A 25,792-nucleotide genomic window follows, 5' to 3' on the forward strand; every position below is an offset into this window, starting at 1 on the left:
GACAGGATAGCTGAGACTAGGTGGGCTTAACTAGAGATTCTGGGCCTATTGGCAGAGGATGTGGGTGGTGGCCATGTGAGGTGCATCAGGCCTTTTAAGGCTATCAATGTACTTCAGGGCCACAGCATAAGTTTCTGTAGTTTTTGTAGAGTGTGCTTAGGTGCAAGAACATTCCTGCCGCTTGTTATGACTCTGCTGTAACTCCTTCTGCACTTCTGCGCAAGAATTTTTCTGGTATCATAACTCTAGGCTTCAACAGCAAGGACACAGATGAGTTGTAGTCTGAACTAGCAGGTAGGCATTATTCAGAATTGCTGGACTAAGGACTTAATATGAGGTTAAGTATACTATCAAGCTGGAGAATGTGCCCAGATGCCTTTTCTGGCATTCATGACTAAATTCTCTAATCAGGGTATTTTCAAACTCTTCTTAAGGATATCTTTGCCAGGTGAGAGCAGAGAACTGGTGTCAGAGATTTGTAACTATTTTTCTCGGTTCTATCCCTCCTGTAGTCACTACAGACTACTCAGAGCTCTGTTACGTTTTACATAGGGGCTTTTTCTATAGAAGAGTATATGCTCAAAACACTTCTTAGCAGGATGGATTTTAATGGTTTGACTTGATGATCTTGGAGGTTGTATCCAACCTTAATAAGGACTCTATGATTTTATGTGTGTTGAAGAAGAAGATGGCAGTGTGGGACAGATGTGGGTGAAGAATTGACTTGGCCATTACCAGCCCTGCTCCACAGGCAGGGCCCCTGTGGGATGTGGTTCTGTGGTGTTGGTACAGCTGAGAAACCCAGCTTCCTAAGAAACTACCTGTGGGATGGAAAGGGGCTGTGAAACTCACGGGAGAATTAAGGTAAATACTAACTACTGAGGTATCTCGTCACAATTATCCTGCTCAGTTGAAGCAGTTCAGTATGTAAAATCTAGGAATTAAACAGTCCCATAGAGTCTGGCTCCTTCTAGACACTTTCTAGGCTACTTTTGTACTGGATCTACTGTCAGTGTTTCTTTAAGGAAGTATTTCTTTAAATTGTCACACCAAAGCATTGCAGCCAGTATGGAACCACTTGCTGGAGGTGATTGGTTTTTTCTCTCTCAGGTGGCTTGTTTGGTTTGGGTTTTTACCCCTGACAGCTTATGTTCCCCAAAAAGCATACCTGAGAAATTCAGACCTGAACTTCAGACCAGTGCTTAAATTGAGGGAAAAAATAAAAATTTTCCAAGTCTTAAAAAATCACTTATGTTTATCCTTTGAAAATTGCTTTAAGATGGCTGAAATTGTTTAAGTCAAAGCAAAACATTTTGAACAGGATCAAGTTGAATATTTCTGTTTACATTTAAAATTATTTAACAAAAACCCCCAGAAGTTAGAATTTAGTGTTGAACTTAGCTGTTAGTTGTTTGAATGTTTTCATTTTACCTATAAAGATGATAATTATTGATATGGATCACATTATATAATGTCTTTCCCCAAGGGGAAATTGAGTTTTCAGGGGAAGTGTCTCAGCAGGATGAAGAGTTTCATGTTTTCCATGAGGTTAAAAGTTCACTTACTGTACACATCTTTTGACTTTCAGCTCAAACTTCAAAATTATGTATATAAACAGCAACAATGAAATGCTAAAATATGGAGAGAGAAAGAGTTCTATTTGATGGTTGGTAGGAATTACTTTTTGATCCGGGCTCTGAGATTGACCAGAAAAGCACAAGTGTAACTTCCGTCTGCTGATGCTCTTAGTGGTTATCCACAGTATCAGGATACTTTGTAAATTTGATGGCCAAGGGACTATCAGTTAGCTATTCTTCACTGTGCTGAAACCCAGCTAATATAGATGATTAGTGGGGAGATAACTACGGGAGCCTGAGTATTCAGAACAGAGGCAGTAGTTCAGATCCCACTTCTGTCCTCACTGACAAGTGTACATCTAAATTCATGCCACCATGAACTCAAAAGATTTACACTTACAAGCAGCTGGTTTCACTGGCAGCTAAAGGTCCAAAACATCTTAGCCATTGCTGCAGTCTGCACATTGAGAAGTACAACCTCTGACAAGAGACAGAGAACCTGTTCCAGTATTGAAGGTGCCAACTTGATGGCCAGTATTCAGTATCCAAGATTTTATAGATCATGGTAGAAGAGAAAGCTGCCAATCTCAGATGCCTTTTGTCAGCATACCTCAGCAATACAAACCTGCAGGGCGGTACTGCAGGGCATGTACATTGCTAGGGAAATATTTACTCCCTTTTTGACATTTGTAGAAGGACCTGCTTGGCAGACGGGGTTGGTGAGGAAGGAGGTTGAGCAAAGAGCAGACCAGGGTCAGGCTGTGTCCATTACTCATATGCAATTATCATCCAATTACCTATCTATATTTATAGATACTATTGAATTGAATCTACCTATTTCAACAAATGTTTGTCCTTTCCTCCCTCCCATTGCTGACTTCAGACTTTGCTTCCTTCCTAGGGAGGGGTGAGGGCGAGCTTGGCAGGCAGTACCAATAAAAATGATGGGTGCTAAAAATGTAATCCTATCCTGCCAGGCTGTCAGTGCAAGCAAGAGGTATTTTCTCTTTCGCAAAGAGCCGTGGGTCTTTTCTCCCTCACCTCACCGGAATGCCTCCCCGGGAGGGATGCAGGGCGCACCAGGCGGCCCAGCACGCAGCTGCCCTCAGGACCAGCACACTTGGTATTACTTATAACGCAGAATTAATCACGATGAGTCAGGTTCAACTCCTGATCTGATCCTTGTCGAGTCAAACATCTGTTGAGCGCGACCGCAGGAAGATGCAGACCGGGAGCGGGGATCCGCGCCGCTCCCTGGAAGCGGCACATTGATCATACGGCCGCGTGTCCAATTAGCGGCAGGAGCCAGGTCCAGCCCTCATGTCTGCGCGCTAGTCATCTATCGGCAATAATTACCAAGACAATTAATGCCTACTTTGAACGGGAATTAATTCGAGGCCGGATAAATAATGCATTAGGGTTTATTCAGCCCCGTGTGAAGTGTCGCCCGCGAGCCAGCGCTGACAGCAGCAAGAAGCGACGTCTGAGTGGCGATGCGCGGGGCGGCGGCCGGGGCCGGGCGCTGAGGCTGCGGGCAGCGCCCAGCCGGGAGCATGCTGAGCCCCAAGATCAGGCAGGCCAGGAGAGGTGAGTGTGCCCACCCGTGCCCCTCGCGTTGTGGGGAGGGCGTCCGCCGGCGCGGGGAAACTTCGCGGCGGTGGTGGAGAGCCTCTAGCGCAGCCCGCGGAGTGCCCCCCACCCGGGCTCCAGCGTCTGCCCCGGCAGAGCAAGGCTGGTGCCCCGCTGGCCGCAGCCAGCCCAGGGGCTTGCTGCAGGAATGAAGTGGAGGAGGAAGAGACCTGTGCCTACGTTCACCAGTGTCGTCTGCAATGTCAGGGCTGAGCATCAGGGACAATTAAAGAAATTGTACTCTGTCCTGTGTCTCGATGGAGCTTTTCCACCCCTGTGCTGGTTGCTAGTGCTATTTCTAACGCCGAATTCACTATAATAGCTGAAGACAGTTGTGACAAGTTCACCTGCAACATCCTGGAGAAGCAGTTTGCTGTAGCACGTTATCCTTCCAGGGCTGGAAGTAGGAGGTGGAGATAGTCGTTCTGTGGGAGCTACGGGCAAGACAAAAGGAAGGAAAACATTCCCAGGGTTTGCAACAGCTGCTTTGAGCAGTTGTTCAGACCTGTGAGGTGTTTCGTGCAGTGTTTGTAAAGCAATTAGCTGGGGCTGAGCACAGCCGTTGTCTCCACGGTCAGGTCACCTGAAAGAGATGCTCTGGCAAGGTATGCATTGTATGATCTTCAGGGACAGCACCAGTTGCTGGTTTGACATGACATTTGTTGATCGTCGTCACCACTCACTAACTATTGACAGTCTCAGAGGGATATCTTCCTTTGCATTGGAAACAGATTAGATTAATGCCATTTAGGAGCTAAAGCAAACACAGCCTGAAGAGTATGTAAAGATAAGGGTATTCTTCAGCCATGTCAACATTTTAAAATATGAAAAGTGTCACTGCTTCTAGCTACTGTGATTCTGAGACATGTACTTTCAGCCAAATGTCCCTTGGCATCATATTTATGAAAGCAGTATTACATGATGAGTAGTCCTTAAAATACCAATAGCCCATTAAATAGCTGTTAGCATCTTGGAAGGAAGAAGCTTCCTGCCATCTGGAGGTGTCAGGATCAGATCTGTACTGCCGCACCCACAGTGAAGTCATAAGTACTTATTTCTTAGTTACACATTTTGTAGAAGTTCAGAAAGTCTTTTGTAGATGCTGCCTCCTTGCCATCCCCTTTCTAAGAGATGTCTAATCTCCTTTTAATATACATGTCATCCAGCATTCTTGTTGGCTATTCCAGCACTGATGAGGCAAACTAGATGTTCCTTCTAGAGTGGTACAGGAATTCTGTGTCAGAGGAAGGAACACAGGCTTTCAGAATGGCATGCCTGCCACTCTCTTCAAATCATCTGGAAGAGTCTAAATTGGGCATTAACATATATTGAAATCTAGTTATGGGATTCTAGATCCCTATGGTCTATTGATGCTTGGGGGACAAACTCTAGTGTAACTTGTGATTCAACTTATAGTGGTATATGTCATTGTCTCTGGGTTTGTTCTGTTTAGTTCATTAACTGTGCAGTAGTAGGTTTATTTCTGAATGAATTTAGAACTCATGAAAAGAGCTGGCATGATGGGGTTTGAAACTTTAGGAGTTTTCCTACTTTTGCAGTGCAGTTGCAAAGGTTACCAAGTAGGGCCTAATGCTGCAAGGTTCTTCTATAGCTCTTGTTCACAGCAACTGTAAACAGCCAGTGCTGAAGTTGCTGACTGCCTCTTGAAGGTAAGTGTCCTACCTTACAAGCCTGAGCTGAATGTGAAATGGTAGTTCATACTTCCTGGTGCCTCAGTTGGGTTTGCTAATGAAGGTTCAGGTGAGAAATGGTGGACAAGCAGACTATTCAGAAGGCTGCAGGAATGTGCTACATACAGTGAACATCAACAAGGACAGGTCTGCTGCAAGCTGCTGCCATGACCTTGGGTGAGTTCTCAGAGAAGTGACTGTTAGCTCTGCCACTGAGGACTTAGTCGGTTAAGGGAGGCAGTGCGACTTTTCTGAGTGTGCAGAATGAAGAGAAGGAGCAAGGAAGGATACTCTGGATATAAGCCCATGGTTTCACTTGAGCGTGACAGGAGGCAACAGTTAAGCTGAAGCTAGGGATGTTCATGTATTTGTAGAGTTCTTGGGGTTCAAACCCCTCTGTGTGTGGCTTGATAACTCTTTGCCTCAGGGTCTCTGCATTTGTGTAAATAGAAATGCTTCATTAAGTTTTATTTCCAAATCTCTGCTAAGAATGTACCTTTTAAACCTTTAATTGTGACATCTGATACTGTCATTTTTGTTTGACTTGTGGAATGTCCTTAAGAAAATGCCCGGGTTTAAAGACATTCAGGCTTTTGAAAATACTGAATCTGGACTTGAGCTTGACATCCAGGGTGCAGTTCTTAATATCTGTAAAAGAAGAATTTGCCTTTCAAGAAATAACTGTCAACTATAGCACAGTCCTTGCTGTTCCATCAGCAACCTCACATCTGCAACCCAGAAATATGCGCTTAGAGGTACATTATGTTTTCACAAGACCTAGGAAGGTGTAAAATCTCAGAGACTGAAAATCTTAATGTGTATAAATTGTCCTCTGGAAAATCATTCATCATGGCTAGGCTTCAATGGATTTTGCATTATTTTTTCATGATAGTGGTTCATGTACAGCAACTGGAGGAGTCCAGGAGCCTGAAATAAGTGACTGCAATGGAAAATACCTATTTTCATATTCTTACTAGATAATGGGGCATAGAAATACTGCCTTGGAAAGTGGAAAAAGAGAACTTTTAGTATAAAGAGGAGGGAAAGCAGTTTTCAGACTACATCATTCAGTCTTGAGGAAGACATTTTTGTTTCATTGTTTTTGAGATATTAAGAAAATCAAACAAAGCATTTGCTCTATGGTTTGAAAAATCTCAGGCAGGGTATACCTGTCCAGTTACATTTCAATATGCTAGGAAATGGAAGCTGGACTGAGTGAAAACTTGTGCATTTGTACTTTAATGAGTGAAGTGATGGAATTGCCCTTCTTGTCTTCAGCACAGTGTGTCTCAGCTGTAGAAGTAGTAAGGATAAACATCTCCATACTGGGACTTTGCATTACTGGGTGGTGGTAACCTACTGTTTGTGTCATGCTCATACATATGTTACAGTATGATGAAAATTTTCTTCACAGTCATAGTAATTAAACTTTGTTTTTCTGTTTTAATTAAAACTTAGAGCCTGGAAAAAGGAATAGGAGACATTTTGCCTAGTTAGCCTCCTGCAAATGAACTGGTGTCCTTCACATGCCTGTAGTGGAACAGAGTTATTTCTCTCTCTCTCTTTTCATTCTCTGAAACTTGCCATAATTCAATTTTAATGAAAAGTGGGCTTTAGCATACTTTATACATTTCTAAGGATGGTGCTGCCAGGAGGGACTTCAGGGGGTAAAGTACTATTATAGCCCCCTGGGAGTGTGCACATTTACAATGTAAGCTTCAAGTCCTTGCAGTGAGCACAGCTATATTTTAATATTCAATGCCTTTGCAATGGTGTCATTGTATTCTTAATGAAAGTGCTGTGTCTTTGATTACAGGAACATAAGTACTGTATATTTAAAGTGCTTTCTTATGGCAGTAAGGATACATGATTGCCTGATTTCTCTGTCCGAAACATTTTTGTGTTGCTTGGCTAAATTTAACCTTATTTAAAAGAAGGCATGTCAAAACAGATTTGACTCCTATAAACTCAAAGAAAATTGGTGGCAGGACAGAGAAAAGATAACCACACATACACCTAGGGAAAACTGTCTCATATCACTTAAGAATTTATGTTCTGGAAGTTAATGCTCAACTGACCACCCTAAAGACACATATTGATTGTCCTGTAAGAACAAACATATATTCAAGCCAGCTAAGGGATGTAGGAGTGTATTGGATTGTTGGGGATGTGGAAGGATCTGGGTATTTGAAGAAGATGGAGAGACAGCATTATGCAAGAGGAAGGACCATGCAGAAGAACTGAGGTTTGTATGTGTCATGGTTTAACCCCAGACAACAAACAAGTCCCATGCAATCCCTCACTCACTCCCTCACCAGCAGGACTGGGGAGAGAGTTGGAAGGGTAAAAGCTGGAAAACTCAGCTAGAACAGGGAGCAAACCTAGGAAAAGCATAGAATAAAAGCTAGAAAAAATTAGGGAAGGCAAAAGCTGTGCATGCAAGCAAAGCAAAACAAAGAATCAATTCCCTGTTTCCCATTGGCAGACAGGTGTTCAGCCATCTCCAGGACAGCAGGAACCCATCACATGTAATGGTTACTTGGAAAGACAAATGCCATCAGTCCAAGACTCCTTTCCTCCCCCTCAGCTTTATATACTGAGCATGATCTCATATGGTCTGGAATATCCCTTTGGTCTTTTTGGGTCACCTGTCCTGGTTTTGTGTCCTCCCAGCCTCCCATGCAGCCCTAAGCCTCTTTGCCAGTGGGGTAGTACAAAAAGCAGAAAAGGTCTTGTCTCTGTGTAAGCCCTGCTCAGCAGTAACAAAAACATCACTATATTATTAACCCCATGTTTAGCACAAATCCAAAACACAGCCATTGTGAAGAAAGTTAACTCTACCCCAGCCAAAACCACCACACAGTGGTAGAATACAAAAAGACAGTAATCAATGAAAATCCAGACTTCCTTAATTCTGCAAATTCTGCATGTTATCTAATACAAAACCAAATGACAGTCATGAGATTCACAGTAGTATATTTTGTGGTCTACATGGGCATAGGGTTAGGAGTGTGCTTTTGAAACCAATCTAATTCTATTCACTTACTGCACTTTGATTATATCATGAAACATCTCAGGCTAAACAAAATAGGATTCCTTTTGGATTAAATTAAGTGGCAAGATATTTTCAGGAGTGCACCTAATGCTCTCCAGCAACTAATGAGTATTTCAGTCAATAGGATCAGAATAGAACTAGTCCAAAACAGAGTCCCCTGAAATGCATATGTGGACATTAGTTCCCTGCCATTAATAAACAGATCCATTCCTAATGATCTGCACTATTTACTAATTCAGTCATCTTCCAAGTTGTCAGTCACAAGACATTTGTGTTCAGAACTGATAATTTTATCATTCTTAGGTGGCCAACAATTTGCTGTCATAATATCTCAGAATTTAATAATTGAAAGCATATTTACCGTTACATGTGCTACATTTCACAGGTAATATTTATATTCCATGGATTAGGGCAAAACCCTAGGCCACATATAAAGTCCAAGGCAGAGTCAGGACTTGAAACTTGTTTCCCAAACTGTACTGTATGTGAAAAAATACGATGTTATCCTTCCATCTTACTAAACAGCTTTTCACTGGCCATTTTCATTCGCATAACACATCTGACTCCAAAACACTCTACAGTTTAGAATAGCCTAGGCATATAAATTCAACCTTCAGCTTTATTTCTTGAGTACATGCAGGCCATCAGCATAATAGGATGAACATACTGGTGTGAAATTGTGGGGGATGCCTCAGGGAGCAATTTTTTTGTTCTGTACCAGAAATATAGGGTGATTTGGGTCATCCCTTTGGAGATTTCTTGTTTAAAGGAAATGACCTTATTAATCACTTCTTCAAGACAGTCTCAATCACAGCAGAAGGCTATCAACTAGTCATGGTTTTCAGGAATTCTCATCTCCTGAGTTTCCAGGCTCAGGAGTAAGCTTTGAAAATGATGATGAATGACATCTAAGGAAACATAAATTAGGCATTTTTAGACCAGTGAAGGTGATCCCTTATTGTATTAGAAGGTTCTGCTTGTTCAAATTTATATTTGGCCTGGCTAGTTAATAATTCTCCATCATCTTCAATGCACTTCAGGTTCCTGGAGTCTGGCCTTGTGTAAGAAGTAACCCCACAACCCCAGTAGCAGCACAGGTAGCAAGACAATTAGTACAACAGGCAGAACTGAGATGAGGCCCAGCCAGCAATAAAAAATAGTGGTTAAAGGTGATTTCAACAAGAGAGAAAGAGAAATAGTGTGCAACTCTGTTAAAAAGGACATATTGGACTGAAGAAACTAGGACCAGTGAAAGAAATACATTTCATAGAGGCCTAGAGTTAACCAAACAGTCCTAATTGCATTCAATCTTCTCTGTTTACCAAGGCTTCAGTCCTCCACCTTCTGGTTGCTCTCCAGGTCCTCCACAGAGAAGAGCCATCCCGCTGCCCCACACCCAACAGGAGCTGCTGTCATGTTTCTATATTCTGGTATTATGGGAAAACTGGTAGCACCTTTCCCCGTGACTCCTGCAGAGGACAGCACCTGGCTGCTAGAGCAAGTCCTGGACCTCAGGGACTGCACAGTGCAGGCAGCTCCTCAGGATGTACTCCCTTCCAAATCACACTCTGTGAAGAGCCTTCCTTTCACTGATGAGTGAAAGGAAGAAAAGGGGAACTCTCATGGGTCTAGTTCCCCTCACAAAATTACAGCTTAGCACCTGCAGCCTCTTAGCTCTTCGCAGAGCACCAGAGCCTCCACAGCCCCATGTTGCAGTGCTGGTTTTAGGGGCTGATGCTACACAGCTATCCCAGAACACGCGGGAGGCCAGCACCTTGGCACTGCCAGCTTACCAGGCAAGTAACACCCAGTTTCTTACTCCTGGACCCCAAGTAAACAGCCCTAAAGCTGTAAACTCCTCCAAACACTTCCTTCAGCCTTCACAGCCCAACATTGCTGGGAACACACCAGGCTCCAGGGCAGGGAGCAGTCAGTGTGACTAGCTGCAGCTGACATGGCAGAGCCACTCTTAAGGAGGATCCCACGTGTGAGGGGGAAGTTCACCACCCCACATCCCTAAGTGAGTGATTCTTCAAGGCAGGAGAGGCAATCTCAGGAGCACTTCTGTGGAAAGGTATGTGGGTAAAAGGCTAGGATGAGGTGCTGGTAAATATGTTTTGGTTTATGAGCTGATGGAGGGAGGAGTCTCTGAGAAATTGTGGAGAGGAGGTGGCAGTGTGGGTCTGGACTTTTACCTTTTTGATTTGGAATAACTTCAGATGAAGCTGCGGAGCTGAGTTTAAAATTCTGTGGGAATGGTACAAGGGCTGTGGAGGGAGGTGTTAGGGCTGGAACCTGGTGCACTTGTGGATTAACTGCCATGAAGGCAGCATGAAGAAATAGGGCCAGACTAAGGGGTAGAGTGTGGGGTACAAGTGAACAAGGAGGATCTCAATGTTCTTTCTCACTGTAGGGAGGTGAATGACACAGGGAGTTAGTTCTGTTCCTTGGTACCAGGTCAGGCTCCTAGCACTGTGCTACTGAGGTGCAGGGGTATATGGCAGTGAGCTGGATTAAGAGCTTTATGCTGTAAGTTCTTTATCTCTGTTGTCTTGATACAGAAGGGGTTAAGAAAATTATGTTTATAGGATTCTTCCAGAAACAGGTTTAGATTCCCTCTCTTACTTTTTGATATGTCCCATGAAGAAGGACATGAGTTGTTCAAAATTGCAATCCTCCCGTCGCTGTAGAGATGCCCCTCTCAAACTGGATTCGTGGTGTGTGCTGGAGTAAATGCCACTCTTGGCAACAGCAGCTTTCTGTCCTTGCCTGAAGGATCAAGCAGGCAATCACTCTCCTTAGAAAAAACCCTGAAAAGTTTGCAGGCGGGCACCAGCTTATTAAGCACAGGCAATCTGAATTTGAAATAATGAGCCATGGCCTTACCTCCTGGGGAGGGAAAAGGGCCTTGAGAAAGAGCAGTAATTCAGCTCTAATGATAGCTGGACTGCTGGGGGGAGCACTTGTGGGGACAGAATTTAATATTAAAAAATAAAAGGCCACAAGCTTTCTAATTACTTGCAGAACACCACTGAGTAAGTACAGGGTAAAACTGCCAGGGTTGTGAAGAGTGCAGTGGAAGCACTACAGATGCTAACACCTCTCTCCTGAGAGGACAGTCACCTGTTACTTTTACTACCTGTATAAATATATTACTCTTCATTGCAGGGTTACTACCAGAATGACTTTTTCTCCTTGCCAACTTTCTTTCTACGTTAATGATGGGTAATAGGCAAGCACAGCAGCATAAACAGCTTAATTTGTTTTCTCCGGCTCCTTGCAGTATGGACGGGAATAGTTTGAGGTAATGATAAGGGCTCCCTATGGTGGGAAGAGGAAACTCCTTGATGAGGCTGCAGTGTGAGCTGTCTGCTCAGCTGGAAAAGGAAAGGATCTGTGCCTAGACTCTGCCCAGGCTTACACATGTTCAAAGTATTTAAAGCTAACATATGGGAGGGAAGGTGCTGCTGAGTCTTACCAAAGTGCGTTCCTTACATTATGCTTTTCCTGTGAGTCCCTTATGCCCAAAAGTCAGTAAATTGGTCTTTATGGAGAGCTAAAGAGAGGAGATACCAGATTTTTGCTGTGGCTGAAAAAGTTTCTTGTAATATCCATCCTCTTAAGTTCAGGTGTTAAGAATTTTTATGCTTCAGGCAAGACAGTCATCTTGTAAACTGATATCAAAGTTATCAAAAAATCCCCAAAACTTGTGGTTTGGAACTAAATGACAAGGGAGCTGGATATGTGGTTTCTAAGGTGAGAACTGATTCTGTTGTAGGAGAAAGCATTAGGTTGATTACGATCTCTTTGGAAGAACTGTAGGGGCATGGTTAATATTTATTCCTTTGGAGACCACTAGTTAACCTTATTAGCCAGTGACATCTTGTCACAAGTACTTATGAGTAAATAATCTGAGTACTTAGATTCAGAATATGAATTAGTGTAAGAGTAAGGATTCCTGATTTTCTTTTGCCTTTGTCCACCAAATCAACCCTGACAGTGTGGCAAGTCACTAAGCCACCTGTTGTACAGAGAGGGAAGCAAAATTTGCTTGCACGTTGAAAACAGGTACAACAATGATGAAAACAGGCACGCTGGGCTGTTGGTTCCGTGCTATGCCCTGAAAAGTAGGGTAGGAATGAATACCTTCCTGATCTCTGGATGAGGGAAAGAAGAGAAACACAATGTTATAGCTGAATTTGGGGAAGTTTATTGCTTGAAGTGTCTGGGTCATGGCATCACTTCTTCTTATTGCACATTGCCGGCAAAAGTCCTTGAGAAAGTTTTCTGTACTCTAGGTTATTTTTTCAGTCCAAAATATTTTTGGGAAGTAATATTCTGTGCAGCATGGTGAAGAAATATTTTTAGTGCTCATAACATCAGTGTTAGGTACCAGTGATGCTGGCAGGAACTGCAGTGTCTGAATAATATGGACCATGTGCTTGGCATGGCCAAGACATCAGTATTTGTTAAAAACATGTGTGATTAGGGTACTTTTGACTAATTTGAGTTGTTACATTGCAGTGGACTTATGTTTGTTCTGCTACTGTAGTGCTGCAGAGTTGTGGTCTTGATCAAGACTCCACAGTATGTGATGCTGTATGTATGTACGTATGGCCAAACTTCGCGAACGAAGATTTGGGAAGGGCGCTCCCCAGGTGGGGGTGTGCCCTTCGAGCCTGTGCAGTGGATTTTTTAGGTGAGGCACAGCGTGCACAGAACTGGCCCCACCGTTTCAGTCCTGAGGATTTCACTGTCACTGTCCAAGCCCTCAGGACTGTCTACAGCACCCGGTACTAACCAGGGCTGACCCTACTGAGCATCTGAGATCTGATGGGATCAGATGGCAGAGAGGCATTGAACTGCCCGGTGTGGTCTCCACTGAGACTTGAACTCATGACCTTGTGATCCAGAGTCCAGAGTGCTCACCATTACACCACGGGACAGCCCTGTTGTTGCTGTACGACTTCAGGTGACAGTCCCAGCTCCAATCCGAATGTTGTGGTGGTCAGCCTATGTTTCGTTTGTTCCTTAAGCCGCTATGGCTGGAAAGGTTATTAAAAATTAATAGCTGGACATGTAGGGAGGATTTCAAGGGGCTGTTGCCAATAACAGAGGGAGTACAAAGTGTTTATTCAGTTTTCCTTCTGTGACCTGATTTGACTCATTAAAATAACAAGAAAAAACCTGAGATACTTACTGGAATGGTAGAAAGTTAACTTTCGTGTAAGAAAAGTCTCACTTTATCAGGTTAGTATAGGAATGTAAGGCTGAGTGTATTGGCAAAAGGGAAGAACAGAGTGCATGTGGCAAGAAAGGAATATTCAAGACTTCTGTCTTTGGCAGCAGTGAGCTCAGTGTGGTTGTCCATGGAACTACAAGAGCTTTACCAGCAGTTTGCCAGTAAAAGGCACTGACTGATCTGGCAATGCAAGAGATAGAGAGAACAACCCTTATAAAATAGCAAACCTCTTGAAATCAGAACTCAGCTTTTGGACTTAGAAGTTCAGAGAGGGGGTGCAATTGTGTTCTGGAAACAGGGTGCTCCTTAATGAACAATTTGGGCTCCTTTTTGGGCACGCATCATCTACTACAGTATACAGTTTATTTCTTGTCAGAGGCCTCAGGTTGGCTCAGATTCTTTTGCCATAGCTGAAACATGATTTTTGGTCAGTTTGTTGTAGTTCACATCTTCCTTCATCCCTGTCTTTGGTATCTTTCTGCTCAAATGCTTGTCTGTGTGTTTGTGTGGTTTTTGTTTGTTTGGTTTTGATTCTTGTTTTTAAACAGAATGTGCATATCCACAGGTAAATAATCTATACCAAAAGGTTGTGCTCTTCAATTATGGGCTGAAAGGTATTTTAGACAGTATATATATAGCCAATCGTACATATATATATATAAAACAACAGTCATCCCTAGTCTAAGAGTGAAATCATACTACTGTATAGTATAACAAATTGTACTAGTTTATGTTGGATTTTAGGCTTACAAATTGATCTTTGGGAATGTAGTTGTTCTTACAGGAGCTTAATATTAAGTAAATTGATGTACAAACAGATGCTTCCTTCAGACTTTGAATCTTTCTTTTAACCTGATTTGGTACTTTCAGTCTGGTTTCCCAACCATTGCAGAAAATACAGGGTTACTAGGCTAACATAGATAAAGCTAATGGTCTCCCTGCTTTTCCTTTGGTTGGACAGTAAGGTTACAAAACTGCTTCCAGTGTAATAAATGAATGGTTTCTTTTGGAAAAAAATATGGGTTTCCAAGTCTATTTATTTTTTCTTTCATGTTCTTATTTTGACTGACAGAAAAAACAAGGGAAGGAAATAGAACATAGTGCATTGCCTTGTTCTATAAAATGTTCTGAGTAGATAGGTACAGCTTTATTGAATAGAAGTGATGGAGCACAACCTGGTTTTAAGGTAGTGTTTCTGAATGTGGTAATTGTCCTCCAGATGACAAAATGTGAGCAGGTGTGTGGCTGGGTAGTACCCTTTTGTTTCAGTTCAAATTGCTGTTCTGTTTACCTTGAGGGAGCTAAAAGCCCTTGCCAGTTCCTTATAGCTGATATCCTTCTAGTTGCCTAAATACATCTTGTCACCAACCAATTAAAACATTCTGCTTTTAATTTCCTTGCTTTTTGTGTTTCAAGATGCTTAACTTTCAGATTGTGCTGAGGACAGGTCCTGGTTTAATTTCTGCTTTACTGACTCTGGTATCTTAGCAATCAAATTCAAACACAAATACAGTTGTGTGATGGACACAGAAAAATCTAAACCAAGTATTTGTTTTCATACAATTGGGTAAAAGAAAATTCAGTTTCTCTTTCTAAAGCATATTACTTGTGTTTCTAGTGAATCCTTTTATGAGGCCAAGTTTAAATTAAATAAAACAATTGAGAATATTATTTATAGTATGTGAAACCACTTCCCTTTGTGGCTACTACTTTAAAAAAAGACTTTATTAGAAATAATAGTGTGTCACCATGTCATTAGACTGAAGAAATACTAGAGTAAAGAGCCTTTACTGTAGGACAGTTTGTTGCCCAGAATCAATTATAATGACTATATTGATTTTTAGCTAACTGCCTATGAAATTTCAAAATATTACAAGTTTAATTGATATTGAATTGCATTGACTTGATTGATTTCCACATCTGGTTTAAGTAGGTACTTACTGAGCGCTCAGATCTCTAGTGGTGTTCAGAGCTGGGAGTGGGAGAAGGAGAGCAGAAGAGATTGTATAATGTTGCCCGGCAGGACTGGACTCGGGAAAGAGGGATGGTATGGACAGGGAAGGGAAGATGATGTCTCCATTATGTGCATGTTTAGGGTAGAAAATAGATGTGATGAGAGAACAGGAATGTGTATATTGCTTGGAGGCAGGTAGCTGCAGAGGAACTCTTAGAGTATGGTGCTCTGATAATGGGGAAAGGAAGAGAATGAAGAAAGAGTAGCTTTAGTCAGGGATGGGGATAGGGATTGCTACCTCTGTAAGGAATGACAGTGTGACTCCATCCGATTTGACCCAAGGACTCCTTAGGATCATCTTTGAGTTTACTATTATACGTATAGCTCAGCTTCGTGATCAAAGATTTGGGAAGGGCTCTCCCCACATGGGTGTGTCCTTCGAGCCTGCACAGTGGATTTTTTTAGGTGAGGCACAGCATGCACAGAACTGGCCCCACCCTTTAACTCCTGAGGTTCATCTGCCATGGCCGAGCGAGCTTGGATGGTGACAGTGAAGTCCTTGGGACTAGAACCTGCAGCACCCAATATTGCCAGAAGGTCTCCCATCCAAGTACTAGCTGGGGCTGGCCCTGCTTGGCTTCAGAGATCTAACGGGATCAGATGTCAGGGAGGCATTTAACTGCCTGAGTATACTATTAAAGACATGACAACTAAGTATGGGGTTTTGGAAAGGAGTTCATTTTTTGTTGGCTCAGGCATTTGCACACTGAGTGATGAGCATCACTTCACTGCCTTTGCTCTTATTCCTCCTCCCATATTCATCTGAATGTGAGAACTTCCGTATGCCAATGTCTAGTCAGAAGAGTGTTTTCAAGGTCTGTAATCCTGTCTCTTGCCTCTTATGACTTACCATTTCAAAATGGCTTGACTTGTCAGTGCCACCTGTGGGGCAGCAAGAATATGGGTCTGATTGGTTTATTAGCTTGCTGTGGTGCAATTGCCTTGTCTCCCAGCTTCTGAGTGGGTATGGAGTGGGTATATAGTTGGCATTTCAGTATTACCATGCTGTGCAAGTGAATGCTAAGCCTTTTCCAACGAGACTTCGTGTCCTTTCTACATTGATTTCTATTTAGAATTTATTTATAACTAAATCAATAATCAACTAATGATAACGTAAAGAGCAAAACCAAACTCTGTAGTGTTATTGAAAAGGCATTACTGTATCAGAACTCTAGGGCATGTAAAGTATTTGCTGAGTTGTTGTGAGTCTGATTTATTGATTTGTGTTCTTCCTCATGTTCTGCTGAGTCCAAAATTCTGTTGAATAGATGAGCATAGAGAATACATTTCTACCATTAAGAAACAGTGCCTGAATGTACTGCATCAGATCAGGTATTTTGATCTTATTAGTATGAGATACCTACTGCTTTAAAGGAAGGCTATGCTCATCTGTGAAAGTTTTCTTACAACCTCTGTGCAATTATTGTATTCTGTGAAGCATGCAGTATAAGCACCAATGCTGTTAATAGCCATAAATAATTCATCTTTCTAAAAATTTCTGTCTGTTCCGTGTAGCTGACTTGCAGATGAAATTGCTAAGTATCTCCCTAATGAAATTAACTATTACAGTCACGGCTGAAAACTAAGGAAATGAAAAGCTAAGACAGCATGAAGAATTAACATCCATAACAGTTGACTAAGACATGGTGCTGCATAAAAGAAAACAAACAAACAAACATAAAAAGATATACATTCTCTGGTGAGCAATTGCAAAAGCTTTAACTCTTGACTAAAAAACATAGTTACTGGGTGAACTGTAAAAATATCACCAGAGGGTGTGTGCAGAAATACAGAGTAACATATTTAGGATTTTCCAGAGCAAGATGTTTGATGTATTTTGTGAGGTCTTTGTCAATATAGATGGTAGTTTTCCAGTTAAATATAACTGCCTCTGCAATACAGATTCAAATGTGACCAGTGAGTTTTCTTACTGTATGCATATGAAACGGACTCCTCCTGGTCCTGGGGGTGATGGAAGTGCAGGGAGTGGTCCAGGTTCCTCTGGTACCTCTGTAACCACCTGAGAGAGCAAGCTGTGCTGCCAGAAGGGCTGGCACTAAACCCTGAGGATCTTGGCTGTGTGGTGGAAAGCTGTTCTTGATATGTTTACTGCAATGATAATGCATGTCTGTGAGAGCTCAGACTACAGTGAGCATACTTAGAGAATAAGCCTGAGTACATCAAAACCTAAGTGAATTAAGTCTATTCTGTATTACAATGTTTTAAAAATTCTTTTGGCTATGTAAAAACAATAAGAATTAAGCAGAGATTGCTGCTGAATTTTACTGATATAGGACTAGTGCTGTATTTGAGCTCAGGTAAATTCAGGAAAGTATTTTAGCCAAAAATAAGGGAAGTGTAATTGTGAAAAAGCTACGATGCTGCAGCAACACTTCTCAGAACCTTTCAACTTTTAAATTGAATTTTAAAGTGAAAGTAAAAACAAAAACTTTATTTCTTATAATAGGAAATAGTTGAAAGTTAATTTCTCTTGATTGAGTCATGAGAAAAAACTTATTATTCACAGTTCTTTTGGGAGTACCAGAACTGAATCTGAAATTTAAGACTAATCAAGTGATGCCATCATCTGCCTGTGAAACTGAGAAGTTGTCAGGGGTCAGACTGGGTGACTGGAATGGTTACAGGAGAAAAGAGTGGATCCTTAAGTCAGACTGAAAGGAGAAATTATATGAAACTATACAGTGAAGATGGTGTCACTGAGACATTTATAATGGGATGTGATACTATTCAGATCTGCCCTCTGCTGACAGAAGTGTTTACTGTGTAGATGTGCTGGTTTATATTTCTTTATAAAGCAGAACTTGATGGCCTGACTGCCAGGTCATGAGGAAGGTCAAAGTAGATTCTATCACAAACAATAATGTGATTTCCCTCACTGGATTACACTGAGGAGGCTCTCCAAAGATCTGACCTAAGTCCCTTGTCTGCCTTGCCTTATTTTGCAGTTTGCTTCATGGAAGAGAAATAGGATCAAGTTTAATGTTGCAATTATTATTTTTTTCTCATTGTTTTTTACAATCACCATGACCTCCACATTGTTTTTCTTTCTTTGGCATATGTTTTCAGTTTCATCACTGTGTAGTGAGGCACCAGGAGCAGAAACCAGAATGAGGTGGTAACATAAAGGCCACATTTTAGTTGTCTGAACCCAAAAGAGGCAAAGCTAGACAGTACTCTGAGAGGCAGAGAATTGCCTTTTGTTGTGGCAGTCTGGATTAGCTGTAGAGTATCTGGGATATCTGAGTTAGAAGCTTGCCTGACTTTAGCTGCAACAGTTTAGTGTTAATATAAGACATCAGTGATGTAGATTTACTGGTACTGGCCTCTAAACTAATACCGTGTTCCAAGTGGGTAATTATGAATTGTGATTTAAGTTAGCTGAATGTAGAAAATGGAAAGGAGTAGGATCATGTTAGCAGTAATGAAGGAGAATGGCATGAAATATTAACTATTATAAGATACTTAACAAATCCAAAGGAAGTAGAGGTGAAAAGACCCATGAAGCCACCTAACCAACCTATTCTGGAGAACTGGCTTGCTGCCTGCAATTATATAATCATTATCTGCTACTCCAGATTAGTTGTAAATGCCCCTAACTTTAGTAGTCTTTACTGCTGGCATATGGGAAGAGAGTAGCAAAAAAAGGGTGATGGACGTCTTTTCTATTTCTGAAACCTTTCCTACGATCTACATTTTTTCTTTTATTTTGATGGTTTTTTTCATTTTTATTTCTTCTTCAAGGTTAAAAAGCCTTGAAGAATGAGACAACTATAATCATTCTGGACAGCTGTGTTATCTGTCTTCTGTCTTTGTCATTGCTTTAATTGACAATTCTCTTTCCGAATCTTTCTCAGTTTTTAATTTTTTTCCCAATGGCAGCAGGTTTCCCTGGCCAATCACCCCACAGTGGTACTGTGTGGAATGAGAATATTTTCATATACTCTCTCCATTTTTTGCTCCTCTGTCCCTCCTCACCACTCTTTTTACACATCCTTAAAGTGTAAATATGCCTTTAGGAGAGAGCAATATCATTATTCCCATGTAGAGTTGGAAGGTGGTAGTGATTTGCCATGAAGAAAGATATTATGAGCAGTGGAGCCTTAGTGGAGATATTGTGTCATTTTAGAAGGTTACTGGAGTGAGCAGTGCCAGAAAGGTGGTTTGTCTTGCGTTTGACTATTGTGAACATTAATGTACACTCTGAAAAACAGGTACCTACTCTAAGAGGGAGCATACGTGTAATGGTCTGCCCATGTCTGAGAAGAAAGTGTGGAACAGTTATTTAGCCTCTCTGAGTGTTCTTATCCTTATTTCTTTGTTTCGTTTACTCTGTATTTGCATTTTCAGCCCGGTCAAGGAGTTTGGTGATGGGTGAACAGATTGGGCCTCCCTCCAGACCGTCTTCTCCAAACCCTCAAGAACGTGTGCTGAAGTGTGGCTGGCTAAAGAAACAAAGGAGCATTATGAAGAACTGGCAGCAGCGGTGGTTTGTGCTGCGTGGGGATCAGCTCTTCTATTATAAGGATGAAGAAGAAACTAAACCTCAGGTATGACTAGAGCTTATAGGACTTACTCGTTGTGGCTGCTGTGTAGATCACAGACATTATTTTGATTGACAGCTCATTTCAGTTCCTTTCTGTCCTTGCCAAAACTATACATGCTTAAGAAGCTTCAAAGGCAAGTGACATTGCAGGGAGACTTCTCTACTACCAAGCAAGTCATAGAGCTTGGGAAAACGTTAGAAAGTGTTTACTTACACACTAGGGCATGCTGGCCTCCAAATCTTAGCATGGTCATCTGTGAGACTGGAGTTTGACAGGAAGAGCTATGGAGTTCCAGATTACTGAGGCAGGAGTGATTAACCTTGCTTAGTCAGATGTGACCCATTATCTCCCCAGTTATCCATTGGTGAGAGGTGAACCAGCTGTGTAGGGCTGGCTTGTGTGTGTAGTGTGAGTAGGTTTTGTTATATGGCATGCTGGGCTTGGGAATGGGCTGTAATATGTGCTTTAGTGGTGGGGGGAAGGAGTGATTATTGTGCTGTGGGATAAATCTTACAGAGCAGATACAGAATTTCAAATTCATCATTTTCAAATGCCTGTAAAATATCTTTCTATCTTTTGAACTAGGGTCTTTCTGGTTGCTGCAGTGGATTATGCATCATAATTCATGTAGTCATTGTTTTGACTGTCATTGCACAGAGGGAACATAATTGAATAAGACAGAAAATGTCCCTTTACTGCTGCCTTCTGATGAGTCAGTACAGACATTACAGAGTGACAGTCAGCCTGTGTAACATCATCACCATCCACACACTTATTATAGATGATTATTAAACTGCTTGATGCAGCTGTGTGTTTGGCTGTCACACATAAATTTCATTGTAGAGTAAGAATGGAAATTAATATTTCCCTGTGGGCCTGACATAAGTATGGTAAATGAATGAGGATGTTGGCTGCATCTTATATCTTGAATTCTCCTGATCAGGGATTTGGTGAGAATGTAATTATGCATATTTACTGGAGAGATTGGGGGGGGGGGGGGAAGTTACCAAAACAAATCTCATCCCTTTCTGTTCAATGATAAAAGATGCTTTGGACTCAGTTTTCATTCCAGGGCAGTTCAGTGCAGGAGTAGGAACTGCTGATTACTCTATTAATGGCTTAACTCTTCAGAGTTCCTGTTCTTACTGCCTTTTGTCTGTCTTATTGTGCATATGTGCTGAAGAATGTTAGCTGCAAACTCTTTGAAATATTAAAAATTAAATGCTTGTTCCTCTCATGTTTCTGGACAAGAACTCCCCGTGTTCTCTTTTGCAGCTTTTACATAGATGAAGAGGACTTTTTCACTTTGAAGTTACATCACCAACTATGCAGAATTCCCAAACTAGAATATATAGTGTTAATTATGTTGGGCTCAAAGTGAAAATGAAGCTTAATACTGGCAGCCTTTGAACTTGGGAAGTAAAGGTGCTCAGATTTCCTTTTAGGGAAACTACTGCCTTTTGGAATAAGAGGTGGTCCACTGCCTTGCAAACCTGAATTAGCTGCTCTCCTATAGTATCTCTTTGGAAACTTCTCTGGAAAATGGTTTCTTTTATTCCAGAAAACTTGTTTGTGGTTGAAGTTTAATGCTTCAACCTGAAATTAAAGGGTGAAGGAAGAGTAAATGTGGGAGTAAGTTTTATCAAGGGATAATTAGTTATGGAAACCAAGGAAAATCACCTTGGCATGCTTAAAGTATTGTTATTCCAGAGGAAAGAACATTGAATCAGAAGTGTCCAGTGTGAAAGGGTAGCTGTAGCAGGTGCATGACCAGCTCAATCTATCCATGCTCGGAACAGTGGAAAGGAATTGGGCTTGGGAGAAGTGGGACTTAAATTTGCTATGTTATTGTGTCATCTTTTCCTTATTCTTTTGGTGGCCTTTCCCTTTTCACTCATGTTTGTGTCTCTCACAGGGGTTGATACTACTGCACGGCAATCAGGTGAATGAGCTGCCACCTAATCCTGATGAACCAGGGAAACATCTCTTTGAAATTACCTCAGGTATGCCAGGCTTTCTCTGTGCTTTCAACATCACATCATTTCCATCAATTGTCATTAATGAACTTGAATTGTACTGATCACTCCTAAGTGTCCTGATGCACTAGCTAGATTATTTAGTGAAGCTGGGAAATGGAACAGATTACATGGTGTTCTTTGTTTTGAACAAAAGCACTGCTTTGGTACCTCATTTTCATTTCATAGCAGTTGAGATGCATAATGCTCCTAGAATTTTCTGTTTGAAGGTGGCTCCTTGCTTGGAGCATTGTGTGGTCTCTCAAGCTGATGTATTTTTCCAGTTGTTATGGGAGAAACTAACACAGAACAGAACATAGAATTCATGGAAAAGGCGCATGCAGTATCTGAATCTCTTTCATATATACTAGCCCCTCGTTTTGGGGAGGGGGTAGAGGGAGAGAAAAAAGTTTCAAAATATTTCTATTTCAGATGGAAGGTTTAAGAGAGTAGATGACCGGTCATGGAAGAGAGGTTGAAATCTTGTTTGATAGAAAATCCAATGATCTGTTCAGTGTGGTCTTAATGTGAAACTTTTGCAATCATTTTAGCTGCCATGTAAATGCTTCCTCTGGACAGGGTTGGTACCTCCAGGGTGTACTTAAGCTCCCTGTTGCAAGATAGGAGCAATTGTATTCACTTCATTGGTTCTGATTGTAAAATGGGAGAGGGCAATCCATGTACATAGATTTCAAAGTACTTTTGAAGATAGTTTCACATGGCAGGATCTGCAGAGGGGAAAAAGCACCTGTCGCACCTCTAGCAGTGTTAGAGCAGACGAATGGGAAAGCTGTGGAAGGACTGAGCCAGTGCATCTATCTCCCAATACCTGAAGACTGAGTTTCTGGAAACAAGAAGGGAGACAAGTTGTGACAGTGTTAAAAATTGTGTGTGTGCACTAACTCAGTAATTCTTTCACCTCATGACCAGCTTCTCTTGTGTGGACTACCTCTCCAAGTTACTTAGCATTGTCTGCTCACCTGCAGTGGTGGTGTTGTTGATCAGGTACATAAAAGTAGCTACATTAAGGCTGCCTTTTTTTTTTAATGGAAGGGACAACGCAGGGAACACTCGTCCCTGTATTTGAATGTTACTGCTCTGGAGGCAGGTATGTTTTTACCCATGTCTTTGGGGTCTTTTTCCTAGTCTCCGGTTAGGTTGACTTAAAATGTGTGCATTGCACACCCTTCTTGACACATTATCAGGCAGAGTAAGGTCTTCAATTACATGAGCAGGCACAGTTTTGCAATGGCATACTTGGAGCATTATGTTTGACACACAGAAAGCTACTTGGGGAGAAGAGCTTTTTTTTTCTCCCCTCCTCCTGATCACTGCACACTCTGTTAATGCCTTTTCCTTCATAGGAAAGGGCTCCACAAACAGCAGGGCATTGGGCTCACAGTATTGCCTGAATGGAGGAACTCCAAGGAAAGCGTATTCATTGTCTGTCTGAATGTGACATATATGCACTGTTTTTCAAAGGCTGTACGGCATGCTTCTATAGAAGGACTGTGTATCTGCAATGTGACAGGACTTGGGTTGTGATTGTGAATGATCCCATGTGTTGTGGCAGTGATCCGGAATAATTAACTGAGCCACACACTGGCTTGGTCAAGTTTCCTGCAGGTTTGAATTTCATCTGTTTCTGGATGGGAAAACAGTCATTCCACATGTTCTACTCAACCTGTGAGGTTATGTTACTGTAAGATGCAAAAGAATTGTCCTAAACAGCAGGTAGCTGTTGCTTCAGTGGACTTGGTAAAGCAGTGGCATGTGGCTACTTGATAGAGGCTGTCCAGAAGGGTAGAAAAAAGTTACCCTCTTCGGCACAGTTGTAAATTCCAGGACATTTGTTTTAGCTTGTGGTTTTGACATTGCACTTTTCTATGTTCCTTGGAAACATGATTCCGTCTTAGTGAACCATTGACTTGTCTGGAAAATGAAGATGTTTTCCCTAACTTGTGGAGCTAAATCCATTCATGTTTGTAGCAAACTTAGTTGCTACATGGATAGCAAGTAGGGAAAAATACTATAAATAGCCAGTCAATACAGAATGTGATTGGCACAGACGTCACTGGAGAATGTGGCCCAAACAGTTCCCCATTTTGTTCACAGTACATTTATTCTGTGCTGGTTTTGGCATAAATGCCCTTTCTTTTTTGCACGTGTTCTGAAATGACCGTGTTCTGTGTGGTTGCCAGCCTGCAGAACACCCACATAGTGAACAGCTCTCAAAGGGATGCCAGATAGGAAGGGGAGCACAAATGATCTTGCAGGACCCAAATCTTTATTTTCCATCACTTCACATATCCCTGTGTTGGATGTATGGCCCTGATCATACCTCTGCCTAATTGTGCTTCAGTTCTCCCACTGTGAGCTAGGACTCTACAGTTGCTGTAGTGATAATGAGAATTTTTAAATTATCTTATCTGAGATGGAGATTTTGTGAATACAGGTACATTTGATATCTGTAAATATATAGATACGGAATTTTACTGTGCTAGCAAGCATCAGAGGTTTAACTAGCAAAATTAAGAAGAAATGCAGCATTCCTGAAATGATATCAGCCTTTCAGCCTATCTGGCAAAGAAGGGAGAGAAATGTCTGAAGAATTCTGAAGCCTGTGGTACTAGTTACCTCCAAAATGCTGTTCTGTGATCAATATGTAAGACTCTCAGCGTCCTTGTTGTGGAACTGTTGCTGGCATATTCCTACCTTTCCTCTGCTGCAGGCTTGACTGTGAAAGTTTGACTGTGGGAGCTATTCCCTTAGAGTGCAGGGAGTAGAATAGCAGCATGTCCTGTGCTGTAACAGAGCACGTATTGATTTTCTGCTGAGTAACAAGAACTAATGATGGGCATTGTGTATTACTCATGTTTCATCAAGTTCATTTTTAAGCTGTGTAGAGCAGCTGGGAGAAGGGTTAACTAGGGACATGGGACTGCAGAACAGTTTTACAGTCAAACCAGTGTTAGATCAAGTGACCTGACTTCCTGAAATATGTTCTCTATCCTTTTTGGGGGGGATACTCTAAATTTCTGGACTTTTTTTAATCCATGCATGCTTTCCTCTGTCATAGCTAGAAGTTCAAAGTGGAATGGCATGGTAAACTGCAGTCTCAAGTTGCTGTCATACTCCAGTGCACATTAGCAGGTAGTGGGATGTTTTAATAAAATTATCAGGGTATTATGAGGTCAGGTGCATAGTTTTAACTGTTTAGCATAATCATCCCACAGCAGTTGGTATTTATGGATAGAAATTGCCAGCTGTATGTTGCTTGGGAGAGGCATTTCAATCTGGCACAGAAACAGCATCTGACTGATTACTAGGGGCAACAAAGCAATCTAGCAATAGCCTGAGGTTACAGTGCACTTCGGAGTGGTGTCATGCAGTGTGTAAAAGCCACAGGGATTAATCTCTGAGAATGTCTTAAGAACTGTTGATGACTTAAAAGCTCCTGAAGTCTCACCTTTTAGGGAAATTATGTGTTTAATGTCCTATGGCAAATGGGTTGCCTAGTTTTATTCCCTAGTCTTTGTAGCACTATGAGATGCTTGAGTTTCTCTGCAGCCAGAGCTAATTCCCTGACATAATGAGGTTTTCAGAGTCAAGAAAGGAAGTGGTAAAAAGGTTCAGAAGTTAGGAGGTGAAAAGCATTGTCTTTTGATAAGTATAGCAAATGTTGCTACCAACTGATTGGAGAACAGTTTTATTTGTAGAAAATTTGGGGACTTTTGAGAAGATACTTCTACTTCAGAATGGATTTGATTATCTTTTTCTGGAGAGTAAGAGATGGGAGATAGCAACATGAACAAGAAATTTTCCATGGATTACCTCCTGGGCTAACATACTGACCTGTGGTGCAAGAAGCTCAAGTTTCTGTTTTACCGGATTTAGACCACAAATTTGAATTTGTCACTGATGTAGTGGCCAAGTGCCCTCAGTGACTACTTTTTTATTGGGGGGGTTGTTTTGTATTGGTTTTAGTTTAGTTTTCTTTTCTG

General features: G+C 41.6%; 1 protein-coding gene across 3 annotated transcripts in view; it reads left to right on the plus strand.

Moving 5' to 3' along the window:
• Positions 1–2,565: 2,565 nt before the first annotated feature.
• The window catches only part of ARHGAP22 (Rho GTPase activating protein 22), a 126,684-nt gene continuing 103,457 nt past the window's right edge, over positions 2,566–25,792 (plus strand). For 2 of the 3 annotated variants that reach the window (XM_071563198.1, XM_071563200.1), the window contains exons 1-3: positions 2,566–3,164; positions 19,577–19,776; positions 21,689–21,776. In XM_071563198.1, coding sequence (XP_071419299.1) covers positions 3,131–3,164; positions 19,577–19,776; positions 21,689–21,776 — 322 coding nt within the window. In that variant the 5' untranslated portion in view covers positions 2,566–3,130. Of the gene's footprint in view, positions 3,165–5,049; positions 5,075–19,576; positions 19,777–21,688; positions 21,777–25,792 lie in introns of those variants that run through there. The other variant, XM_071563199.1, reaches the window with a different exon arrangement.

Source organism: Pithys albifrons, chromosome 9, assembly GCF_047495875.1.
Source record: "Pithys albifrons albifrons isolate INPA30051 chromosome 9, PitAlb_v1, whole genome shotgun sequence".
Classification (NCBI taxonomy): domain Eukaryota; kingdom Metazoa; phylum Chordata; class Aves; order Passeriformes; family Thamnophilidae; genus Pithys; species Pithys albifrons.